Source organism: Cryptomeria japonica, chromosome 5 (assembly GCF_030272615.1).
Source record: "Cryptomeria japonica chromosome 5, Sugi_1.0, whole genome shotgun sequence".
Taxonomy (NCBI): Eukaryota; Viridiplantae; Streptophyta; class Pinopsida; order Cupressales; family Cupressaceae; genus Cryptomeria; species Cryptomeria japonica.
The window spans coordinates 560,397,502-560,419,176 of record NC_081409.1 but is presented as its reverse complement, the minus strand read 5'-3'; the positions used below and the strand labels follow the sequence as shown (position 1 = coordinate 560,419,176).

Sequence of the window (21,675 nt, the reverse complement as noted above, 5' to 3'; positions counted from 1 at the left end):
TAGCAGCACCTTAAGTAGATTACAGTCCTTTAATGAAGTCCTTCAATGGTTCGCTCACTTTAATTGGAAATCTGCTGCTAAATAGGTTCGCTGTCTTCTATTAGAGATCTGCTGCCAACTGGTGAAGTTCGCTGCCTCCTATTTCAAGATCTACTACCTTCTATTGGAGTTCGCTGTTACCAACTGCCCTTCTATGAATTTCGCCTTCACCGAATATATTTTGCATGTGCATTAAATTGAATGAGGATATTGAGAAGTATACGCCACCTTTATAGGAGTCATATTGCTTTTTATTTATGTCGGCCTTCTTTGCATTTAGATATTTATTTATTTTAATTCCTTTTAGGTGAAGTGAGATAGGGTCGGCCCTATCAAGGAGGTGAGTGGGTTTGGGTGAAGCATGGAAACCTTTTAGGCGCACCGAAAGGTATTGGGCCAGGCCCTATATGAAGGAGGCGGATTCCAATGTTACCCAAGGCAATTGGAATCCGCCAGCCCTAATTACAACGAACATAGAGGACGAGTGATTGGTCTAAAATTCGGGGCAGATAAAGTGAGTGAGATAGAGAGAGCGAGAGAATGTTGATAGGAGTCTACTGATTACTGAAATTTGACTAAGTCTGAAAATTTAAAAGATCTTCTAAAACCTAGAATTTGCATTATAACTCCTAGAGATTTGAAACCACTCTCAAACATCCTGCCAATATATACATGAAATGACTTGAAAAAAAAAAATTGATAGTTTCTTGACGTGTTTGGGCCTCTTTTAAATAGACTCGCCAAGTAATCGCCGAAAACTCACCAAAAACTCGGCGAGTTTTGGCAGCAAGTCAATGGCGTTATTACTCGCCCGAGCCAAAAACCCATGAGTTTTTGAAAACTTGTCGAGATTTCGGCGAGTAGTGCATCTATGTCTAAAACCATGAAATATAGCATAAATTCCAATTACAGTGCTAACTATATAATCTCACAACCCAACAAGGAAATAATTTCCCACATAACTACCATACACAGACTCAAGATACAAATGTAGTCTTTAATTGACAACCTCCAAATACCACAGGTAAGTGCTAGGGGTGCAACTAAATCCCAACCATGGACTATCACCCAAGTCCCCTGCCTAGATGAGATGAGCTCATTCACCACAAGCTTTATCCAACATGCTATTTTTCTAGGGTTTAGGACTTAAGGGATCTTATCCTCAAGATTTAACCTCAAATAGGTCTATAACCTTTATCCACATAATGTTCTATCTCATGAACAGTACCATTCCAAATGTTAATTTGGTATCCCTTGTGTAGAAGTTCAACACACAAGACAAGCCATATGCAACAATTAGAACTTCAACACATTGACTAGCCAAGGGAGATAGAGTTACTTGAAACTCTGCATGTATCCTTACACAATCCAATAGTCCATTACCAACCCTAAAAGGTTTTGCAATCATGAGAGAATAGCACTGGCTTTCAAAAGTAGTCATCATCATGACTGGCAAGGATCAAAGATAGGAAAATCAATAAGGTTTAAACAACCCATTGGTTCCTTCCAAGTAAAACCCAGCAGTAACTAAACTGAAGATACCATTCAGGTTCTCAAAACAATACGGGTACATTATAATCATACAAAAAGATAATCACTCCAAGTAGTCCACTTGATCATCCTCAATAAACAACAACAGTCAATACGTATATCCACATGCCTGTGAATCTCTTGAAGGTTTTCTTTTTCATTACCGCTAAGATAGAGATAACTATAAAGAAAAGGGGTGTAATACACCTTACAAAAATCTATATCACAGTAGCAAAGCCATCAACAATTTGTTTGGAGGAGCACAATTACCTTTCCAGATACTTTCCACTATGAAGGGAACCAAACACAAGCAACTTTACATTCAATGACACTTACTTTAAACTGATCATAGCTTGAATCTCATTTTTAAGAAATTCCTCATGACAAGTTAGACACCATTTACCAAAAATTTAAAATAAGCCTCAAGAATAGCACATTGCTCATTTGAAGGCTAGGCCTGTCACTACAGGCATGCCTTTAACATCCCATAAGTTCAGACCACTTCCATTTCAGAAATCCACCAAGAAGACTCCCCTCCATACTACATGCTACAAAAATCTTTTTGATTCCTCTACAAGCTTCGAGGAGGTAGCCGCATTCAATGCTACTGCCCCTTTTAATCAATGTAGGGTACTCACTATACTCTAACAACTCCTGCTTAACTCTTTGGGAAATTCAACCGTTCAAAACTAAAGAAATGATAAATATAATTCAAAATTCACAATCAAAGTCCATAGTCCTAGGTTGGGGTCAAATGACCTCAACTAGGACTATGAATTAGTCCACACAATAACTAACTAGCCACTAAACACCTCATGCACGGATTTGTTGGATTTTCTGGAAACAACAAACATGGATGCACAAACTTCTAAGTAGATTGCAAAGACTAGGACTCCATTCTCAAAAACAAGGATTGCTAAATAAACATTGATGTTCAAGGTTTTACAATATAAAGGACGAGAATATCCGAAGTTGGGAGCAAATTTTGTCTCATTATAATTCAAATCAATACAAGCATGAATTTATTGAAATTATTTTCCTATAAAGCTTAATATCTTACACAAAGCTACAGCACATGGTTAACAATGAATTTTCTATTCAACCTAATAAAATTCATCATCAATATGAAGGTGCATACACAGTTTGAATCATGAAATTGTGTCCAGCATAACAAAATCATTACTCAAACAGGTTTGCATACTTTGAATACTTGACAAGAACTCTATTGCAATAAAATTATAAAACACTTACAATAATATTCTTTTTGGAAAAGAGTTTTCAAAAAAGTTATCATAAATAATCCTTTTACAATTTGTACAACACTAATTAATAAAGTTTTTTAAACACAACTAGGAAACCTGCACAACAATCTAGAAGACTGGAAACGAAAAGTAAACTAATTTTTTCCTCTTTATAACCTCTACTCTCACTTATACTTTTCCTATTTTGGTGGAGATTTTGCTTGCTTAAATTGCAATTTTTTTATGATTGACAAATAAAATATATTTGCATGCTTTTATAATTTATGAATTCTAAAAATAATTAAATGAATTTAATTATGTGCAAAGACTAATAAAAGCTGAAGGTGGTGGGGGGACCCTTTTATGTCCTTAACTACAAAATAAGACTTTTCTAGGAAACTTTGATCAATTTGAAGTGACAATTGGACCTCTAGGTCACGTGATGACGTGGAGACTTTTGGTGAAGCTAAAGTTTAGTCCAATGTCTTATCCATTGGGCAATGGAATTGATAAATATTGTATCTTATGGATTCCAACAATTGTAAAACCATGTATGAACTCTCTCTAATGTCAAAAAACCAATTTCTAAATGTCACGAGGATTATGGCTTCAAAAATGTAGACCCCATGATTAATCTTTGATTGCCTCAATTGAAGATATATCTCTACATGGGCATATCATGGTGTCCTTTTAGTTGGTTAGCACAAATGAATGCATTGTATAATAGATGTCACCATGTTTTCATCAACCTCCCGAGCTTTCTCTTCAAATTAAGGATTAGTGTTGTCTATTGGGGAATTTAAGGGTGTTGAAGTTTATGGCATTATACAAGTGGATTTTGGCAGAAATTGAGCAACTTCAAACAATGAGATGCCTATGACTGTTTTACATCTGGCACAAGTGATCCATTATATAGTGTTCTCCAAGAATCTGAGAATTTCAAACAGTTCAAACGCTTAAGTTGGATTAGTCACAATTATCAAAGTGACTGCAAGAATATGCCTGTAAGGATCCATTTCAAAAACTGGGTAAAGATGATAGGCATATTACAAAAAGAACTTGTTCCTAAGATGTGTTGAAGGTTGAAATATGTCTTGATGTGTATTTATGCAAAACAATGCTCAAGATTGAAGGTGAAATCAATTTTAATCAGTGATAAGTATATGATACAGAAAATCATGATGTAGAGATATGCTTAAGATTGTAATTGACCTCTTAGCATGATTTTTAGAGGGATTTTTTATGTAGAGATATGTTGAATATTGAAGTTATAGTGGATTTGAACGGATGACATTACAGTACAAAAAATCCCATCACAAAGAATGATTGAAATATGTCTTTTTGTAGAGATTTTATAATTTTTTGGGGATTAACAGTCCACTAAACAACAAATATGGTATGCAAGGGAATGGATGGCTATACTCAATACCTAGGAAGGAGAACTTGTTAGATGAGGAAAGGGGGCTACATATTGAGTCAATTAGACATCATTCATGTCGATCAAAATTCTCCAAGTTCAAGAATCTACAATGATTTATAAGGATTTGTAGCAAGTATTGTTTAATTGATCTCAAGTAGAAAATGAGTGAGAGAGAGAGAGAGAGAGAGAGAGAGAGAGAGAGAGAAATCTATAGAGCAAAAGAGAGAAATTAAAAAGGCAGAAGAAAGAAACATGGAGAACAAAATAAAGAGAAGGAAATAAATAAAGAGAGGGGGGAGGGAAAGAGATGAGAGAAATAAATTAAAAACACAGAAATATAGATAAAGTGAAGAAAGAGAGAAAAAAGGTATTTAAAGAGAGCTAGAGAAACAAATACACGAACACATGGAGAAAGAGGCCCAACCCATTGATCCACTAATAACCATAATAATACTTACTTTTACTAAATATACAGTACATAACATAATAAGAAGCGATACATATATAGTATACCAGATAATCAGAAACAATCTGTACATTACATAAGAATTCATACCAGTAGTAACAACTCATACCATTATAGTCATCCTAATATGAATTCATACCTTTTAGTTCAAACAAGACTAAACAAATTATTCATTTTATTGTCCCATACATAATCTTCTTAGCCAGTAGTTCATATGATATAATCTTTATCATAAGTTTAAGACACCGTTACATATCACATATGTAAATCAATAGTACATAAGACAGGCCCAAAAGCAATGTTCACCACCAGTACCCACATCACAAATAAGACAGACATTGGTGGGGCAACTCCTCTGTTGATTTTGATCAAACATTTTTGGAACATGTGCCTATGTTGATCATATTTGAAAATTGGTGGGCATTCCACCTTTGTGTCATATCCCCACCTAAGATTAGGGATTTACATAGACAAATCGCAGCATTATGAAGCCTGAGTGTTTAAATGAAAGGAAAGCCTACTCAATATAAAAAGAATAATAAATAAATAAAATCTATTGTGATTAATAGAGGGCCGACTAAGTTTGCTACGGTAAATAATAAAGATTGGGCAACTGAAGGAATAAGGCCGACCCAGAATTAAAGAGACTAAAAGAACTCGGGTAATCTAATTAATGAGCCGACCAGGAGCATCCCAGATCATAGCATTCATTAGTTATAAAAGCTTGTCCTTTATCCAGAGAAGGAAACAGAAAAGGCAGTAGGTGTCATGATAGGGCAGGGGGTGTAATCAAGGGTGGTTCTCTTTGAAAGGTCACGTCCCCTCCAAATGAAAGGGCATAACCCCCACCTCCACATGAATATATAAATAGAAAAACAATCCCAGGGGAAGAGAGGCATTCACAATGAGAAGCACTACATATTCAGGTAAGACATAAATATATCGATTGAGCAAGAGATTTCAGAGTACTGAGCGTTGAGCAGATAGAGAGTATCATTTCAGGTTGCACACATAATAAGCCAGCAATCTATTTGTGTACCCAATTCTGGGGTATGATATGTGTATATATATTTATATGGCCTAATATTTAGCATTGATAATTATCAATCTTACAAAGGTTGGATATAATCTTCTACCTTGCTGATATGTATGTAAATGTTTGTATCTTTACTTCTGTCTGTATATAATGTGACACATGATATTTCCCTTTAGGATTCTCATTCATTGGGTCATCTCATGTTGGAGGGGAGACATGGTACATATGGAGGATTGCAAGTAGCTAGGAAGCCGTCAGTAGAGACACCCCAGTGGGGCTGGGAGGCTGGATGGAGGTTGCCATCCAATGCTCCTGGGCTGGATGGAATGGCTCAAGCCACCTTGTATGGTCAACCAGCTGGTGCTCCATAATGATGATGAGATGGTTGGAATGAATTTCAGAGAGAATTCCATATCTACATCTTGGATGTTACAATAGTAAATCTGAATTCTATTTGTACAATATTGGTTTGTATGTTTATTTATCAATTTTATCTTGTGATGCTAACCTGGTTGCAGGCCCTACATCATGATACCGAGATAACAATTTCCATTTCCAAGCATTATTCAAATCCTAATTGAAGAATTTTAGGGCAGATAATGTTAAGTCCCAGTATGGGACATTACACTATGCCAGTCATTGTTAAACATTAGTAGGCTACCCCATCTATGGCGATTATTAGTAAACATTGGTGAGACACTCCGCCTATGCCTTCTCCACTATCTACCAAACAGGAACTCATAAACTAACTTTCTCTAGCTAGAAAATTATACAAACCAACATAATCACTCAATATACGTCAACGTAGCATCATTTAGTCACTTTAACACAACATCATTGACTCATTTTTCATCACAACTGGCATTAAATCAGTCATCATACATTTCTTACTGGATGATACTTGTCAATTAGGGGTTTCGTATTAACCAAAATAGTTTTAAATTTTGGGAATCAGGATCATGTAGCTCTCTGAATCAACTACACGTTTTACAATATAATTCCTTGATCAAAGCACAATAGTAGTGATTGCCAAAGTTGATTCATCTTCCAATTCAGATCCAAATGAAGCACAAAGATTGTTCCATTCTTAGATGTGGTTAATGGACAAACTATACACTTCATTGTTGATGACATTAGCTACAAGAAATTGGTTTGTCCAAAAATAGTTCAAATATCTATAAATGATTTCTCACCCATGACCATGCACCATTTGATGGTTTAGTTCAAGTGATGAGAAGCACATCAATTAGTGCCATATGATCTACAAAATAAAACCTTTTTAAGACACAATCCTTTGCGATGTAGGACCATTTGAGGTATGTAATGTTTTTTATTTGGGAAACCATATCAATTTTAATGCTATGCAAAGAAAATCCTAAAAATGTTATAGATGTTGGCTAGAATAGATACCACTTATTGGAAGATGTTCCTAATCATTGCTCATGAGCGATAACTAGTGTAAAAGTTGATTAGTTCTAGTAAGATGTTTTTACTCTTAATGGTGAGACTAAAATGCAAGAAAGACTTCCTCGTGGTTCAAGCTAATGCAACTCTTCAATAAAACAAATGTTGGACATATTGAATTTGAGAATTACAAGGATGCATTTCAGTCACGTAGTACATGACCTAAGTAGTTGGCACTAATTCATATATTTGATTTTGATTCTAGGACTACCTCTTCTAAGTGCTTCTCTATACCATTTTTCATTCCATGAGAATGAAGAGTTCAAATGATAAATCCATGAATTCATGGAAAAGGGACACATTAGACCCAACGATTTTAAATGCTTCTTTAGACCATTTTTCATTCCACAAGTATGAAGAGATCGAATGGTGGATCCAGGAATTCATGGAAATAGGACACATGAAAAATCCAACTTGTTGCTTTGTGGCCCTCCAATTGTGCTCATGCCAAAGAAGTATACATGGAGGTTGTGCATTAGATACAATTTCTATCCTCTTCTCAAGATTGAAGATCTCTTGGACCAGCTTTGTGGTGCAAAATGCTTCATCATGCTCACTCTTAAGTTAGGGAACCATCAGATTCCAAGTGAACCCTTAGGCATTTGGGACACATCGTTCAAAGCCAAGCAAAGCCTATTTGAATGTCCTGTTACCAATGTTTCTCTAAGTTTTGGGAAGAGGGAATAAGTTTTGGAGATGGTCATTTTTTCTCCATATTTTGGTGGACAACATGGGGAATGTTTTTAAAATGATATATAAAATTAATATTAAACATTTAAAATACAAATAAATGAAAAATACCAAAAATGACATAAATAAACCAAAAGAAGCTGAAAATTTGAAGATTAAGATTAATAACAATTCATTGATTCGAAAATTTATTTGTTAGGTTGATAATGCTAGGCACAATACAAACCATTATTTATATTGAGATAGACAAAAAAATAAAAAATAAAATAAATGATGCATCTTCGTGGTACATAGGTTTTTGAACAATGAGCTCAAAATTCTGAGTCATCATCCAATTGATATTTTGAGAACTACTCTTCCCTCTCAATCTCTATTCCCCTTTTCCCTCCTCTTTTGATGAATGGTAAAAAGCAATGGGAATGGGTTTTAAAAGTTGTCTTGGGTTTGGGGGGCCTTGATGGGCTCCCTTGTCATGCCCCCACCAAACTAGGGTTAGTAGTCTGAATACAAACAGATCACAGCCTGCATCAATAAATAATAAAACCTAGGCGATTAAATGATTGTGAAGAGCCGACCTAGAACAAAGGAAACTAAAATGGCAGCGATTAATTGAATGAAGGGAGCCGACTAGATTAAAAATTAAATGGTAGCAAGTAATTTAAAGAGGGCCATCTGAGATTAAATTAAATATAGAGGGCCGACTGAGATTAAAATAAAAGGCAGTGCTCAACTGAAGAGGTGCAACTCTTGTAAGCAATAGGCCTTATGAAGAGACTTGTCTCCCTCCAAATGAAAGATATAAAAGAGAGATATTTCATTTGAGAATAGCAACGGAGAAGATAAATTCAGAACCGCAAGAAGGAATAATTCAGATTATATAAATCAGAGCAGAAACTAAGGAATAAAAGATTTAAGAACAAGCAATTCAGATCATCGACTCAGGACAGCAAGACAGAAATACAGTCCACAATCAATTAACCATCAATCAAGAATATCAATAAAATACATCAATTCACAATTAATTCAGAATATCCAATCAGAACAGCAATTTAGAAATACCCTCGGCAATTAATATAAATCAGAAAATCAAACCAATCAGCAATAGTCTGGCAAATATACCAAGTCATCAATTTTAAATTCTAATTAGTACTTGTGAATCGGATGGTCTCCGGACCCACAAGGTGGGTAAGGTTGGGAAGGACAGGGTCTTTTCCTACCCTTTGGTGAGATGGGATGGGGTCTGGGCTCATGGAGTGAGCTAGGGTTTGGAGGGACAAGGTCTTTCTCCTACCATATTATAAAGAAAATTAAGTGTCACTAACCCTTCCATCAACATTTTCATATGCAGTAAAATTATATTTTAGCTTGCTTAGACTTGAGTTTTGTGGAACCACACTGTTTATGATAATACATACTCTACATACCATTTACTAATGCCTGATCTAAATATTGACTAAATCACTGCGACCAGTCACATATACATTTCAAAATTTAGTCTTTAGATCGTGTATATCATGAAATATGTCCAAATACATGCTTGTGACACTTTTTATGTCCACTTTCGTAGAATTGTTTATATGTCATAAAATAAAACTCTAGAATGCTCTCGAATATGGTACAATCTTACTAAAACATACTATATCATTGTGATACTTCCAAAAGCGCAATATTTTTTTAGATTATGGGTAAATGCTTTTGACGGGAGCTATGAACTGGAGAGATTTGTTTTTGAAAGGGCCGAAACCTTTGTACATGAATCTAACATTGAATCCAATGGAACTACTGCTGCTACAAACTTTCTGCTGCACATCCAGCAACATCTGGCTGTCTTGCTGCATCCTTCCAGCACTCCCTGGCTGCAAACCACCTGGAAAACAAGCACTAAGATATTCATTCAGCATGCCATTTAGCACTAGGGTGTCCTTGGGTGATTTAAAGTGTGGTCTTCATCATGAAAACTAAGTAGCCCAACCACTTGACCAAAAGTGCAATATTACATTTGAATATGCAAAATGTTTACTTTGGTGTGTTTCAAAGCATATGGGATGGAAAATATCGTAACTCTGACATTTTTTTTCTATAAAAAGCTTTTACCCTTTTCTTTAGAAGGTTATCCTTCTTTTCATATATTCTCTCTGGATTGAAGATAATGTGTACAAGGTACATGGAAGAATTTACTGATTAATGAATTTCAGAATCTGCAACCAAATATTCCTGGGAAACAAATAATAGACCACTATAAAGTCAAGATAAATTGCTTCTTTTAGTTGGTTACATTGACAAATGTAAATCCCTTGAGATTGTGATCTTGCATGGATTAAATTGTGGGTTTTCGTTCATCTATCAGTCCGTACGGCAATTAGGCATTTATGAGCTGATCTAAGTCAATCAAAAAAATCATATCATGCAGTGGACAATTGTAACATTATCATCCACTTTGCTTGATGTTCAGGTTGGTACAAAGCGTGATAAAACAACTGTTGATGCTACTACGGATCGCATCAATGGATTGCTTTACAAGGTAAGTCTGCCTCCACATGTTAAGCTAACTAAAATAAATGTTGCAATTTTAATGTCTTTTACATATGTTTGGCAGGTGCGCTCACTGCGTATGACTGGATCATGTGCTTTGAACTTATGTGGAATAGCATGTGGAAGGCTTGATGCCTTTTATGAGTTGGGATATGGAGGGCCATGGTATGTAAGATATACCATAGCAACATATTTAAAACTCTAGTCAGCCAGATGAGAAGTTTGTCATAATTGGATTTAACTGAAGCTGCTTTAATGTGTTAGGGATGTGGCTGCGGGGGTTCTAATAGTTCAAGAAGCTGGTGGTTGTGTCTTTGACCCGTAAGTATATTTTTTGCTTGCAGCAAAATTCTAAATTACTGTTGCAACTAATTGGAATCTAGCAATGGAAGATCAGATTTCTTGCAGATTTACTTTGCTCTGTTATATCTGCAAGTGTTGACTATTTGCCAACTTTTACTGACTTCTGTAGATCCGGAGATGACTTCAATATTACATCTCAACGAGTGGCAGCATGCAATGCCCATTTGAAAGAGGCAGTAATAGATGCATTGAGGGGCAATGTATAGATGCGAATTATTAATCAGACATCTCATTATTATTTTTCTTGGGCTTAAATTGTCCATCTTGCTCCTTAAGACATCTCAACAAGTGGCACTGTGTAGCATCCCTTTGAAAGAGGCAATAATAGATGCATGAGGAGCAATGTTAGATGTTAATTATTAATAAAGAAATTTCATTATCTTTTTCTCTGACTTAAATTGCCCATCTTGCTCCTCATGTTATCGAGGTCAAGCTTTACCTTATCCTTATGGTAGTTTACATAGCACATTTGCAATTTATGTTTAGTAGTTTGTTTCAAATTCATTCAATTGATGACTATAACATATTCATAAGAAAATTAATGCAATTTATAAAAATATCAAGCTCGAGCCAATTAATCAAACAAGTTTGTGTTTGTTTGGTACCTCTTTCAAACAATTAACTTATAAATCATGTTACTTTGTTTTGTGATGGTTGAGTGAAACAATAGAAATGTGGCAACAATTTTCAATAAGATTTGTTGGCAAGACAAGTTTGGTCCAACATTAAATGATCTTAAATCGACGAGTTGATGATTCCTTGTATTGATCACAAAGGGGTGAAATTAGATGCCATAGTATGCAAATTTAAGGCCAAAATTAAGATCATATTAATTGACCAACTATCTCTTGATTGATGAGAAAATTTGATAAAACAAGTACTTTTTAGGGGGATTTGTTTTTCATGTGCTAATCTCCTTGAAGCAAGCTTTGATGTTTACACAATCACCTAAGATGATGTAATATGTTAGGTTAGGATTTTGAATAGAACAAAAATGGCTTAAAACTATATTTATTTAAAATGAAAAACTTATTCATATTTATAGGTAGTGAGAAAACATTTTAACTGCCGGAAAGAAAAATTAGTAATAAAACTAAAATATTGTTGACAAACAAGGTGAAGAAAGCTTGCAATATTAACTTTCTTATGTGCTTACAAATCTAAAAAGATTACCAAATCTGAAATGAACAGGTGATTGCACCATTCAGCATAAATATAAAATCAATCTTACCAAAAGTGACACCAGATTTACATTGAAAAATATTTTTGTGAAAAAACTCCACTAGAGAACGAGGGCAAGTATATTATTAATCTTCAAAAGAGATGCTACAACAATAATATACTCCACTTCTCTAAATGATCTTGGAACTACTTGGAAATCTTAAAGAAACTATGATCAACTGATGATTAAACAACTATGTGTTGGCTCCAATTTATAACTAAATGGGAGAGGAAAACCATTGTTGCTTTCCTAAAACAAGGGGCCAAAACCACTTGAAAAAATCCACTCCTCGGAGAATGAATAGTCAATAGACATAATAAAATAAAAATAACTTTTCACTCCTCTTGGATTCCAAACCCAAAGCCACTCAGACTTTCTCAAACTTGGTCTCTTTATGCACGACTCTTCATGTCTCAATATGGACATGGGAAAAAGTGTATTTTGTCCATTTTAATATATATATTTATCACCTCTTGAAAATGAAATTACAAATAGCCATAAGGTACAAATATTTAATAATTTTTCTCACATGTTCTAGGGAACATGTTCCAAGGAACATGAAGACATATGAATGGTTCAAGATTGTAAGGTTAATGTCACCTTATCCTAATATTCTCCCAATTGACATTATACATTGCAATTACATCCAAGAGATACATGAAAAACAAAATCAAGTATAGTGATCAAGGCCCATGGCCTTCTTGCACCAAGAGAATTATTCTATGGGCATTGGCTTTGTAAGAGGATCCATTTCTTCAGGAATATGAATGAATTCAATCTCCTTTTTACTTCTCAAAATTACACTTGTCTGAGAAAAAGAAAATGTTTGGAACTGGCTCAAAAAGTCCCATTCTAGGAGGAAAAAATTGAAAGCATCAATACTGGAAAAGAATGAAGTTAAAAAAGAAATAGGAAAAGAATTTCATGCAAAGGAATCCCAAGATAAGTTTAAAGTTTGAAAAAGATTACTCCTGCAATGCATCTTTTCAACAACCTAACAACAACTAAGAATTTTTTTTAGGTATTTAAGGCTATAAAGAACCTGAGGAACAATTCTATGAAATTGATCCAAAACAATTCAATATAGTGAAAAACGATTGGCCAAACTATTAGTCAAATCCTAAGAAGCCAATAATTATTGTCACACTAGAAGGATATGATCAATAATTTTTGCTCTTTTAAATACATGATCTACATTCAGCATTGCCAAGCATTATGTTTATTGGAACTCTCTTGATGTTTTAATACAAAGTATTAGAGCTAAGAAAATGATGAAAAACAAAACATATGGCATGCTAGTAAATCTAGGAGATTTCAATTATCCTTGTTCATTTTGAGAGGATAATAGCATAAAAAATCTTCTTCTTGAAAGTCCATTATCTTTGGCCATTAGAAAAATTAAAGAACTCTCAAAAAAATGTCAGATTTTGGAAGATGATCTATTTCATAATCTTGCTCCTATATTTTAGAATGATGGATGGGGAGACATTCAGATAGTGCCAAGACCTAGGCATAATGTTCTATCTCCTTTTTTGATAAAAGGACAACTGGTTGTCTTAGAAAATTTGGTAAGACGGTATAAAAAACTCATATCATTCTTCGATATAGAGATATTACAAGAAACTTTCCATATGGTTTTCACGGGTTTCTAAACCTTGTAAATGTTTTCAATCCTTGTAAAATATTATTATCCCATCTAACGCCTTTCAAGGCTGACACTGAGAGAAACACTCTATTGCACATTCTCAATCTATGTACATTTTACTAGTACTAAGCTAGAATGGTATATTGAACATTTAGACAATAGGATTATGGGAGGTTGGTACTCACCTAATGGACAACCATCTACGAAGAAACTAAAGCATTTTTATCAGTACAGATATATCATGGAGTTTGATAATCCAGACAATATCAATGGTCTCTTGCTTATACCAAAATTTGGTAGATGACACATTCTATATAGAGATAATGGATATCAAGAAGTCATAGTTTTGTAAATATTTAAATTGAATATATTTAGGGTTGTAATAAAGCAAGGATTGCCACTACCAGTATTAATACTATTATCTTGCTAGGAGTAATAAGGATAATTGAAATCTCTTATATTTACTAGGATGCCACATGCTTTCTTTTTCATCATTTCTTGGCACCAATACCCAATATTAAAATATCCTGAGAGTTCTAATAAATAAGTAGTAGAACATATTGCTTGGAAATGCTGATTGTAGATCCTGTATCTAAAAGAGAAAAAAATTGAGCAGAAATTGTTTGATCATATTCTTCTAGTGTGATAAGAATTATTGGCTTCTTAAGATTTGATTGATAGTTTGGCTAATCATCTTTCACCATATTGATTTGTTCTATATCCTCTTCACAGAATTGTTCCTCAAGTTCTTGATAGCCATAATACTTGAAAGATTTTTCCAATTATTGTTGGACTATTGAAAAACTACATATACCTTTTTTATAGGAGCCATCTTTTTTGAACATTTCGTTGTATAGTACGTCCATTAAAACATTTAACTTGTCATGGGATATATGGAGGTGGCCTGAATTCTTCCTTTCCCAAAAGATTTCTCTTTATTAGCATTCATTGAAAAAAATTCTTTTATCTTTTTAAGAGAATTTTTAGCATAATTAAGATCATAATTTTCTTTAGAAAGAGTTTGACCATGCTCAACAAGTTCATAATCTTTACATTCTTCACAAATCCTATGATTATTACTTATTTATTCATTCTCATCTTCCTCTTTTGGAAGCATCCAACTCATGACCTTCTTGTCCTTGATTCATTTTTTCAATATATAAGTTTGTTGAAGAAAAATATGTTTCTTTGTACTTAACCTCATAAAGAAGATTTTCAATAGACTGACACACTATCCTTTCTTGATCTTCAATCATTTTTGAACCATTTCTATTTACTTATTTTTGTGTTATCACATTGAATTGGTCTATGTTGTTTCCATCTTTGTGTTGAGAGGCTGCTTCTTCATAAAACCCTTTGATCTTATCATGTTCTTTGCAAGCATCTTTTCATTGAGAAGATCTTTGTTTATTATGGTCATGAATTTCTTCAGAATGATTTTGATCATGATCTCCTTCACTTGAAAACATTTATTCTTCTTTGCTAAAAGTTAATCTTTTATCTATCTCTCATGTTTATATTCACCATTAACATGTGAAGAACTTGTGCTAGAGATTTTAGCAACTTTATGCCCACAAGATATACTTTTATTGCAAAGAGATGTGAGGCATATTGAATCAAAATCTACCCGTTCTACTGGTTTGAGGATTGTTTCTTTAGACAAGCTTCTTTTGACAATTTGTATATTTGAAGAAACAACTAATGCTTCTGTATTCTCATCTTTAGAACTCTCATGTTTTATTAGAGTAATCTTCTTTAATCTATACAGAATATCTTTTCTTATAGCATCATTTTTATGGTTTTTTCTTATAGAAGTCTCATGAGTCTGAGATATATCTTATTCTACCTATTTTTGTAAAAGATTTTTTCTTTTCTCTTTCTTTGTTCCTTGATATTTATTATCATTTTCGCATTTCTTTTTTAACTTCATTTTTTTCAATATTGAGGCTTTCAATCTTTTCCAAATACTTTTCTTTCTGATTTCTTTTTGCTATAAAAGTTTCAACGTGTTTGTAAGATTTTTTGTTTTTTCCTCTTTCCAATTTTCATTCAATTTCTTCATCAAGATCTTCTTTCAAAACTTTAATATAATCTTTTACATGTTTATCATATTGTTGGGACCATTATCTTTATGTTTTCTTTTCATCTTACAAAACTATTTGAGCCCTTTGTTCTTTTGACCTCTTTAGATATCATTATATTTGCTATTCATTTTCCAAACGTAGTTTGTCTAACAACAATCATTAATCTAGCTTTAATGCCCTTCTTAGGATAAAGATCAAAGATATTAACATCAAGAAATTTAAATTTACCCTTCTCATTTATTACAACATCTTTATCTTCAATAATATTATACAGAGTTATAGTTCAGACATATTAGCATTCACACTCTTGCGACTTGCCATTTTTTGAAATGCAAAGAAAAGTTGTATAAATATTACAAGACATTTTCCTTATGGTTTTCATAGTTTGCCAAATCTTGTAAATATTTTGTCCCTACAATTTATTATTATCTCAGCTAACACCTTTAAAAGCTGACACTGAAAGAACACTTTATTGCATATTCTTAATTTATGTGTCCATTTTACCAATAGTCAACTAGAATGGTATATTGAACATTTAGACACTAGAATAATGGGAGAAGGGTACTCATCTGATGGACAATCAACTGTCAAGAACTGAAGCATTTTTATCACTACAGATACCAGAGAATATCAGTGGTCTCTTGCTTATACCAGAATTTGGTAGATGTCGCATTCTTTACAAAGATAATAGATAACATGAAGTCATAGTTTGTAAATATTTAAATTGTATATATTTAAGCCTATAATAAAACAAAGATTGATATCATTAGCCATTTGGTGCAATATTCCTCCTTGTATGTTTCTAGTTTTTAAATCTTATATCTTGCATGATATGTTTATAACTATCACATGGGTTTTTATGTGTCATGATATCAACCATGTTATGATTTGACAACAAGATGCAATCTTGTCATAAAAATTAAAATCCTTGTAGCCACTTTATAGGTGTTAAGTGCGTCGTTCTCACTTTTCAGGTTCATTGAAAGTGATAATAAGTAAATTAATAAATATTAGGTTATTAGGGAAAATATTAGAAAATATTAAATAAATCCATAATAATGGGCCTACACGAGCTTACACCATCCTAAAGTACGTATTGCACTATGACAATATTCCAAAAATATGTACCATCACCTACCACTCCACTTTCACTATCTTCCATAAATTTCATCTACCACTATCCACCAAATAAAATACCATATACTTTTCTCTATATATTTATTACTTTTGACTATAGCTAACTCTCACACCTACTGGTTTTTCAAAGCTAAGATTGACATAATCTATCTACCACTTTCATCTACCCTTGGCCAATAATTGCTATAAATAGAGGCCTTGTGAGCTCATTTGAGACATTGAATGTTGAGTGAATCAAGTATGGTAAAAAGTCTAGAGACAAGTTAAGAGTATCCTCTATCCTTGCGCTTTCATGCGAGCTAGGAATATGTGAAATTGAATTGCATAGGTAATCAAGTTGTCATTTTAGTTTATTTGTATCAAAGCATGTAAATGGTATTAGAACATATTATTGTTCCACTGGTATTAGAGTTAGAGACAAAGTCAAAAGCTTGATCAATATTGTAATATCTTTGAGCATGTGTAATATAAATATTTGTAGAGTCCATTCTGAGTATTGTGTTCATATATTTTTTGCTATTTAAAGTTTTGAGAGGTATAAAGAAAGTCTAAAGTCTAAAAGTTTGAAGGTAAGTCTTATCTATGGACTCCACAAAAGTAAGACACTTTGTAGAAGCCAAAGAGGTGTTGTGAAGGGCAGGTGTAAGAGGAGAAATTGTAGCAGTGAAAGGAGACGAAATTACAAGTAAGATCTACAATTTTTCTTTGCATTTCAAAAAAATGACAAGTAGATCTTACTTGAAATTTAAATATTTTTTCACTGCTGCAATCATAATAAAATACTGACATCCACATATGACATGGATTTTTTGAGTCAGTTCCAAACATTTTCCTTTTCTTAAACCAGTATAATTCTGAGGAGGAATAAGGAGATTGAATTCATTTGTATTCCTAAATAAATAGATTTCGTTAATTTAATTGAGAGATTTGATCCATACAAGACATTCTTTTTTATGGTTTACATAGTCTGCCTCTTCTTCGTGATAAATTTTCTCTTTTAGTTGGTTACATTGACAGATATAAATCCCTTGAGATTGTGATCTTGTATGGATTAAATTGTGGATATGTGTTCATCTAATAGTCCTTATGGAAATTAGGCATTTATGAGTTGATCTTAGTCAATCAAAAAAATCATATTATGTAGTGGACAATTGTAACATTATCATCCACTTTGTTTGATGTTCAAGTTGGTACAAAGTGTGATAAAACAACTGTTGATGCTACTATGGATCACATTAGGCATCGCATTAATGGATTGTTGAGAAGTTTTTCATAATCGCATTTAATTGAATTTTTTTGGGGTTCTTATAGTTCAAGAAGTTGGTGGTTGTGTATTTGACCTATAAGTATTGTTTTTGCAATATTGCAACTAATTGGAATCTAGCAATGGCAAATCAAATTTCTTACAGATTTACTTTTCTTTGTTATATCTGCAAGTGTTGAGTATTTACCAACTTTTACTGACTTGTGTAGATCCAGAGATTACTTCAGTATTACATCTCAACGAGTGGCAGCATGTAATGCCCATTTGAAAGAAGCAGTAATAGATACGTTGAGAGGCATTGTGTGGATGCCAATTATTAATCAGAATAACAAGCCTGATAGGAAAACAAGATCTTGGCAAAGCAAAAACAACCCAAAACCCAACTCAAGTAAGAGGGTTTTGGGGGGTGGTAGGAGACTTCCCTTTACATCTATGACTGACCATAGTCCAAAAAATGCTATCATTAGGCTCAACAAAAGGAGAGTTTGGCAGGGAGGAATCCACTAGGAGTTGAACAACAATAGCAAATGAGACAACAACAGGATGTTGCAGAAGAGAGGCATCATGAGCGAAAATGACTGAAGAATACCAATGCTACAAATTCAAAGGAGTTGTTGGGACAGAGGATTCCACGGCTGAAGATGCAAGAGGGTTCGAAGACGTCATCCTCCTAAGAAGAGCCAACATCTAGGTAGAGTCCAACACGTTAATTGTGAGGTGTTCAATAGTAGTGTCTTTCCACTAGGTAGTTGCACCTTTGTGTTGAGGTAGTAGGCAATCAGAAGCAAGACGACCCATAGCAAAGCATCTCCTACAACAAAAGGGGAGGCCCTCAAAGTCCAACAGTTGGGTCTAGGGCCTATCCCCAACCATTAAAACCACATCCCAAGGGAGAGGCGCAAAAATATCAATATCCACTAAGATGCGAGAAAAAGTGGAGTGACCCATAGAAGTAGCATTGTCAGCCTTCAAGAAAAAATTATATTTTGTTGTTGTTGTTGTTTCATTTATAATTTGAGTGATATTCATAAGATTGTGATTTTACTTCATAATGACTAATCCTTTAAGTTTTTCATGTTCTATTGTCCTAATCTTTTGGGGGTAATCATTATCATTACAAAGTTTAGAATCATTAAAAGTTCTATTTAGTAAACTTACTACAATTTTTTAGGTTCTTGTTTCCTTTAATAGGCTTCCTACAAACTAGGGAAACCCCCTTCGATAGGAATAAAACTTTGTACTTAATGGAACTCTATTCAAATTTTTCCTTGGCCCTTATGAACTCAACCTTATAACATTTTGTAATAGTCAATATTATAATTAAGTGGGCATTTTGTTTCAAATTAGTAGTCAATTATTTTCTATTAAGGATCAAACAGGTTTTGAAAGGGACCTGAAACGCTATTTACAAAACGTTACCTATTTTCTCTATTGGTTGATGGTAATGTTTTGTAAATAGGGTTTCAGGTCCCTTCAAAACCTATTTGATCCTTAATAGAAAATAATTGACTACTAATTTGAAATAAAATGCCCAATTAATTATAATATTGACTATTACAAAATGTTGTAAGGTTGAGTTCATAAGAGCCAAGGAAAAATTTGAATAGAGTTGCATTAGATACAAAGGTTTTATTCCTATAGAAGGGGGTTTCCCTAGTTTGTAGGAAGCTTATTTAAAAAGGAAACAAGAGCCTAAAAAATTGTAGTAAGTTTACTAAATAGAACTTTTAATGATTCTAAACTATTTAATGATTAATATTTTATAAAGGATAATGATTACCCCCAAAAGATTAGGACACTAGAACATGAAAAATGTAAAGGGCTAGTCATTATGAAGTAAAATCACAATCTTATGAATATCACTCAAATGAGAAATTAAACAACAGTAAAAAAATATATTATTTTAAGAAATCATAGTGTGTGACTTCATATCAAATTCCGTTAAGTGACTTTGATTGGTTTCCTTCATTTGTTCAATTTTCTGGCTTAGAACACCTGAACCGCAGGGACCTATTTGGCTATTGGCGGATCTCACTTCCGCAACTTGCGGAGCTTCAGTTCGTTGTTTCCAACATCCCTTGGCATGTGGCCGTCCTTCCCTTGGGTCCGCACTTCATTCTATGAATTTCCTAGAAGGATCTCGTTGGCGGAAGTCGACCTTGTTGTTTTACACGTTCCATCTTGTTCATCGGCATTTGTTCCACCTTGGGTCGACACGGATCATTCTTGATCATATAAATCAATGTAATTGAGCATGTAGAGATCATCATTAGGACATAGAAGAATAATCCTAAGGTTAGGAGGTCTGGAGTTGGCTTGCATTCTTGCTTGAGCCCGAATGTTACATAACACACATGTTTTGTACTCGGGCTTGTGAGCCGAATCTTGTGAGCATGCATGTTGCCGGAAATTTGTAACTAATTTTCATGATATAATATAGTTTGTTTCTGTATTGCCTCCATCACATTGAGTTGTTTCTGTTGTGTAACTCTTGTTGCACAGTCCAGACTGTTCTCCTTAAGGACTCTCCCACCATGACTGCACTACAACAATCCATGCAATAATATTGTTTAGACCATTACAAGTGGGATCATGAGGGGAAACCCCCTTAGAGGGTCTATCAACACCAAGTGTAGATTGTTGATCATCAACCACCCTAGATTGGGGCAGAATAGGAGTACCAAAAGTAGTTTCCACAGGGCCAAAGGGGGCCACACCAGTAGAAAGAAGTAGAGTAGAATCCATAAGGCCTGAGAAGACCACACCAGCAGAAAGAGACTCAAAATTATTTTGTGAGGAGTCGTCATCAGCTTGTGAAGAGTCATCTTAAGAAGAATCAGAAGCTTGGACAATCAAGTGATCACCATTAGTGTCCTTCCACCAAGTAGAAGTGATTTTACGAAATGAGAGAGAACATTCCATAGCTAAATAACTACTTGAGAAGCATCTCCAACAACGAAAGGGGAGTCCCTTATAATCCAACAATTGAGTTCATGGCCTATCCCCAACCATAAGAACCACATCCCAAGGAAGAGGCATAGAGATGTTAATGTCAACCAAAATGTAAGCAAAAGTAGAATAACCCATGAAAGAAGTGGTATCATCAACCCTCAAAAAGTGGCTAATAGAGTTGCCAATGGCCTCACAACAAGAAATCTCCCAAAAATCAAGGGGAAGATTGGGAAGATGAACCCACATCAGTCACACATTGAGTGGTTTAGTAAGAGAGTTGAAAGAAGTTGTCCAGGGTTTGACCGAGAGAGGATTTACTCCCCAAGCCCATGACTTTCTCAACAACAAGTCACATGCATCAAACAGATCAAAGGAAGCAATAAAAGAACCCTTAGCACAAGGGAAGAGCTTAATGTTACCAACAACTAAGGTCTTTCAAGAATTCATCACCCAACGATTTAGATCCGAGAGAGAAGGCCAAAGACCAATAAATCTACACACCAACTCTCATCGTTGGTAGAAATCCACATTTTCCAACACATCATGACCAAAAACAACAACTATGGAGGTCTTAGCACAAGGAAGAGGAC

General features: G+C 34.1%; 1 protein-coding gene across 2 annotated transcripts in view; it reads left to right on the top strand.

Annotated features, from left to right (window-relative positions):
- LOC131077724 (inositol monophosphatase 3) overlaps nt 1-11,173 on the top strand; it is a 99,259-nt gene extending 88,086 nt beyond the window's left edge. For both annotated transcript variants that reach the window (XM_058015264.1, XM_058015263.1), the window contains 4 exons: nt 10,339-10,407; nt 10,483-10,583; nt 10,683-10,739; nt 10,891-11,173. In XM_058015264.1, the coding sequence (XP_057871247.1) occupies nt 10,339-10,407; nt 10,483-10,583; nt 10,683-10,739; nt 10,891-10,987 (324 nt within the window). In that variant the 3' untranslated portion in view covers nt 10,988-11,173. The remainder of the gene's footprint in view (nt 1-10,338; nt 10,408-10,482; nt 10,584-10,682; nt 10,740-10,890) is intronic.
- The last annotated feature ends 10,502 nt before the right edge of the window (nt 11,174-21,675 follow it).